We start from the raw sequence: 6,000 nt of genomic DNA on the forward strand, positions 1-6,000 counted from the left end.
ATTATCAATCATTGAGCCCACAGTTAATGATTAAAATACAAATAGTGAACGAAAATCTAAGCTATCTAACCCTATCAGATTATAAAAGCTCACATTTTTCTTTCTAGCTCCTACTCACCTAAACACATTCTCTCTTTTTCTCATATACTTTGATGGAGTGCAAATTTGCTTTAGCCATATTTGTTTTACTTTTGCATCAATGTATAGCTAATGTGGAGGATTCAACAACAATAGAAGTTTCGAAATCGAATAAATCTTGTAGTTGTAATCTTTTCCAAGGTAGTTGGGTGTATGACGATGCTTATACTCCATATTATGATTCCTCTACTTGTTCATCTATCATCAAAGAGTTTGATTGCTTAAGCAATGGACGCCCGGATCAACTCTACCTCAAATATAGGTGGAAGCCTAGTGGTTGCGATTTACCAAGGTAATTCCTTAACCATATCGTTTATTGAGAAGCTTTTGCGTGAAACCGGACTCACTGTGAGTCCAATATTTCTAACAATAATATTCTAATATATGACATTAATATTTTAATATATGACATAATATTTGACATTAATAATCTAATATCTAACATGAGAAATCTAATATCCGACATTAATAATCTAATAATCTAATGTCAGATATTAGATTATTAATATCAAATATTAGATTATTAATGTGAAATATTAGAATATTAATGTCATATATTAAAATATTATTATCAAATATTAAATTATTATTGTTAGATAAATTGGACTCACCGTGAGTCCGACTCATCCAATTTTTTTGGTTATGGTATACTCTGATAAATGAACATCACCTGGAGTGGCACATTTACGTCCACCAAGGGTGGTGCCATCTAATATTGCCCATTTAATTTGGCTTTATGTAAGAGTTTGTATAAGAATTTTTGTGCATATACATTTCCAATAGAAGAATTTGCATGCATGGTTTGTTAGTTTTATATTTTCTTAATATATTATTATTTTTAAATCTAGATTCGATGGTGAAGATTTTGTGACAAGGTTCACGGGAAAGAAGATAATGTTCGTGGGAGATTCCTTAAGCCTTGATCAATGGAAATCATTTACATGCATGTTGCAAGCAGCCCTGCCACATTGTAATCACAAGCTTACAGTAAAAGGCGCCCTCTCTACACATGCCATAATGGTACATGCTTATTACTATGATTTATTTCCCAATCATATTATATAAAGTGTTGATTTATTCTATGTTATCATGCAATGTAAGTTGTGCTCCCTTTGATTCTTATATGTGTTTCAGTAATTCGCTTATAAACTCGTTTTTTTAAATAAGGTTTCTCTTTTCTACTATGTTCGTTTTAATGGAGATGAAATGTCTTTCTTTTTCCCTAATTATATGTGAATTTACTTTATTTATTTAATAATACTCATATCTATAAAAACTTTTCTTTTACCTACCCAAAAGTAAGGGGGAAAGTATATAAGGACGCATATATATTTGTTTAGTTGTATTTCCATGTATATGTAAATACAATATATTTATGGATCAAAGGAGGTATATATGTTTTAAAAGTATGTTGTTATAAATTATGAAGTTGTCCTAACCTATCTTATTGAAAAAATTATTTCTATTAAAAAAGTTCTAGAACAATAATATTTTCTTACCCATCACATCTAAAGTTGTTTTTACTATAAGAAATTATGTGACATGTTTTTCTTGAAATGTCCTTTAATTGTCTATTTATGCTATTATTATTTTGAGAAAGAAAGAATAAAAATGATGATCATTTCTTTTATTTGTGTCTATCATATGTAGGAGTACAACATTTCGGTGATGTTATATCGAACTCCATATTTGGTTGATATAGTAAGTGAAAAGATAGGGAACGTGTTAAAGCTTGATTCTATAAACAATGGCAACGCTTGGAAAGGGATGGATGTTCTCATCTTCAACAGTTGGCATTGGTGGGTCCATAAAGGAAGCAAAAGTCAAGGGTATCATACAATACATCTCTTTGACACTACGTCCTTCGTAGTTTTAAATTAACGATTACACTTTAATTTTCATCTAAGTTATAGAATTGATTGAAAATTTATATTCTCTTTATTTCAAAATAAATGTCTTAATTTGATTAGCACCAAGTATATCGTTACAGAACTTTGGCTAATAATATTTCTAATTACCAATAAATAAAAATAATAAATACAAAGTAGTTAATATTCAAAATTTATATATTAAGTCAATTGAGATGATTATAACAAGTACTTACATGCATAAATATGTTTAACATTATATATGTATTAAGTTGGTCAACGTAATATATGTGAATAGTAAAAAAAAAAAAAAAAAAGTTAAAACGTAACATTTATTTTGAAAAAGATAGAGTAAGTAAAAGAAAGCTATTTTAAAAAAAAGGTTAAATCCTGGTAGAAACTTTTTGCATCATTCATATAAGTTTGACCATATTTTTTTTTACTAATTCATAAAATACAAATTTTAATTTATCACAAAAAATATTTTAAATTAATATTAATGTAGTATTATTTTAAAATGTCATTTCATCTATCACAGATTTTATTAATATATATCTCCATTATTAGCTGTTAAATTATTTGTGCAGTGCATTGACAAGTGTAATCAATAATCAAACCGTGTCAATTAGTTTGGAGCAAATGAAACATTAATAGAACAAAGTAATGACCGAAAAAGTATTGTTATGTACATAAAGAGTTTAAAAAAAATTCCTATTATTAAATCAAATAATGTAAACAACATCTCTTTAAATGAAAGTAAGTTAAGGATAACCATGTTTTTTTAATGGCCATAATAAGAAATGGTACTCATTGTTTAAAAACTAACGTAGTATTATTACATGTCTACGTATCTGTTTAATTAAAAAGATTAATTAAATTGATAAATATAAACATTAAGTAGATATAATGCTAGATTTAACTCTCATCACTCATGATTTGATTCTTGATTTCAATATTAAATCAGATGGGATTACATCCAGAAGGGAAGAAAGATATACAAAGACATGGACCGTTTGACTGCTTATAAATATGGATTGACAACTTGGTCTAAGTGGGTTGACCAATATGCTAACAACAACAAGATTCAAGTTTTCTTCCAAGGCATCTCCCCCACCCACTACAGGTTAGTATCGCATGCACGTGTACATCTAATACTACCTCCGCTCCACATTATCTTATCCTATTTTTTGACATGCTTGGTTTGTTAACACACAACTTTAACCATCAGTATTGTTAATTACACTCGGTTCGTGAATTCTTTTCAAATTTATGTTGTACTAGGTCTCAAGAGTGGAACGCGAGTACTGGAGATTGTAAAGGAGAAACAAAACCGATACCAGGATCAACATATCCGGCAGGCTTACCACCAGCAGACGAAGTAGTAAAGCAAATATTGAGTAGCATGTCAACAAAGGTTACGTTACTAGACGTAACAACAATGTCACAATTAAGAAAAGATGGACACCCTTCAATTTATGGTTTGGATGGTAACCAAGGCAATGATTGTTCTCATTGGTGTCTTCCTGGTGTCCCTGATACTTGGAATGAACTCTTGTCAGCTCTTCTTGTTTCTCAAGCTAATAAAACCCTACAATTCAACCAACTTTGATTGCTAGATCTTATTGTATTGTGCTGGACACATTATTATTTGGATCTTGTATTATTTATTATATCCATCTCTGCTGAATTTAACTTTATTTTTTTATATAAAACTTGTACTCCTACTCGCGAACTATATGAAATAATTAATTACTGAGTTATTAGTTAGGTTTAATTTCAATATTAACGCAGTCATCTTTACTATACAAATGAAGGAGGATGGATAAATGTCCAAAAATAAACAAATTAATTGAAGTGATAATATTTTTTTTTTCTCGTCTTAAAAAAAATTTATCCCTTCAATTAATTTGTTTATTTATTAAAAATTAAAAGAAATTTAGGCAACCTGAAGGATTCAATAATTAGTAAGCACTAAATGAAACCCGTGCGATGCACGCTTTATTTGTAATTTTTAAAATAATTTTTTTTTTGTATTTATGTGATGAAATTTGTTATTTTATTTGTCATATGTAGTATATCATTTAATAATTTTATTAAAATAAATTGTAAATTTCTTCATATTCGTGATATATTTAGATAAAAGTATTAATCTCAAAAGATAATATTTATATTTAATTAATTTAAACTTTAGAATCTCATTCGCCAATTTTGCTTATGTGGAATATGAATTTTTTTTAATTCTAAAAGAATTATTTGATTGGCTATCACTAAAATTTATAATCCTACATGGCGCGTTAAGAAAATTTTATCCTATGTGGCTCTCTAAAAGGAGAAAAAACTCCCCTTTATATGTATATATATTAGTTTTTTGCCCGGGCGATTGATAAAATTTTAAGATAACATTTTTACTTGAATGTTAAATACGGTCAAATAATTCGTCCTGATAATGTACGATATTTGGACATATGATATTATATGGAGTGTATTTTGTATAGTTTTGTTTGTAAATAGATATTTATGTTATTATTAACTTGAAATTATTTTTATTGGACTTCAATTATTTTCACTAAATTGAAAGTATTTTTACCAAACTAAAATTATTTTACTGATTAAAACTTATTTTACTGATTCTCTAATTTTTTTTTAAACAAATTAACTAAAATGCATTTTGTATGCGGCTAACCACACTATCTGGCCGAACAAAGTAACCCCTATAAAATTGATCAAGTAACCCATGTAATACTACTGAGTAACCTCTAACGCTAACTAAGTAACCCCTATCTATAACATTGGATGATAATATGAGTAACCACTATAACACTGACCAAGTAACCCCTATAGTACTAACGAAGTAACTCTGATCTTGTAATAGTTGGTGACACGGTTTGGCCAGCTACATATAAAAGTTTGTGATTAAATATATTATAAATGGATCTTATTTTAAAGAACTTTTTAAAATGAATTTGATGATGGAAATAGAATTGACTTATAGAAAATTTATTAAAAGTTATAATTAATATTGTATATATGAATTATTAGAATTTTATCGATAATAAAACTCTATGCAACAATTTTATCTTAAAAAAATCTATCCAAAAAACACTTACTTAGCATCATATGTGTCACAATAATACTTATTATCTCCTACGTGGCGCGACACTTGGCAAAAAAACTAGAATGTCAAGTGTCATTGTCTCGTGACCAGGCTGCGAGACCGGCTTTATTATATATATATATATATATATATATATATATATATATATATATTAGATTGCATTGACAAAATTAAGAATGAACAACATTAATTGAAAAGTTATTGATTATATATTCCACATACTTCTCACTTTTAAATTTTTTTTTATGAAAATTGTGTACTATATAGCTTTTCCTATTAATTATAGGAAAAATGGAATTAAATAATCTCATCTTAGCTTGGTTTTTCGAAAACAATCTCATCACCTTTGATTTATTCCAAAACAATATTTGCAGCTAAAAAAATTAATGACACGTAAATTGATATATCTTTTAACACGCAAAACGAGGCATTTATGTTATTTTGTTTCAATTTTGAGCTCAATTTAAACCCTTAAAACTAAAATGACCCCCCAAAACCTTAATGGAACGTTTTTTGGCACGCAAAACGAGAAAAAATTTACTGTTATATTTGTAGTGTGGGCCCCACTTACTACTTCTTTGACATATTCTATTATTGGGTAACAAAATCTATGATTTAAATTTTTGGTGGTAGTAAATAAAAATAAAATTGTTGATGGGTATCATAAATCAAAATAACTAGAGTTTTACTAGTAGTACCCGTGCGATGTCCGGGATGTTAACTTAGTACATCTATTTCAAAAAAAAGAAGTTAGTGTTAACTTATTCAGATTAGTTGTTATTAGAATATATGAAAAAAAAAACCCTACTTGAATATACTATCGACGAAATATTGTAGTTTTGGTTTGTATAATACAGTAGTATTATTTATAGCATTATA

At 27.8% G+C, this 6,000-nt stretch overlaps 1 protein-coding gene across 1 annotated transcript; it reads left to right on the forward strand.

Annotated features, from left to right (window-relative positions):
* Positions 1-55: 55 nt before the first annotated feature.
* On the forward strand, positions 56-3,775 carry LOC110737515 (protein trichome birefringence-like 38). Its single transcript, XM_021917866.1, has 5 exons — positions 56-430; positions 987-1,158; positions 1,789-1,967; positions 2,971-3,129; positions 3,288-3,775. Exons 1-5 carry the CDS (start codon positions 153-155, stop codon positions 3,613-3,615), a joined length of 1,116 nt encoding a protein of 371 aa, XP_021773558.1. The 5' UTR covers positions 56-152; the 3' UTR covers positions 3,616-3,775.
* Positions 3,776-6,000: the final 2,225 nt, after the last annotated feature.

Source organism: Chenopodium quinoa, unplaced genomic scaffold, assembly GCF_001683475.1.
Source record: "Chenopodium quinoa cultivar QQ74 unplaced genomic scaffold, ASM168347v1, whole genome shotgun sequence".
Classification (NCBI taxonomy): Eukaryota; Viridiplantae; Streptophyta; class Magnoliopsida; order Caryophyllales; family Amaranthaceae; genus Chenopodium; species Chenopodium quinoa.

Coding starts and splice junctions, on each gene's coding strand:
- LOC110737515 (XM_021917866.1), top strand. CDS start 153: ATGGAGTGCAAATTTGCTTTAGCCATATTTGTTTTACTTTTGCATCAA. Junction 431..986: donor AGTGGTTGCGATTTACCAAG/GTAATTCCTTAA, acceptor TTTTAAATCTAG/ATTCGATGGTGAAGATTTTG. Junction 3,130..3,287: donor ATCTCCCCCACCCACTACAG/GTTAGTATCGCA, acceptor ATGTTGTACTAG/GTCTCAAGAGTGGAACGCGA.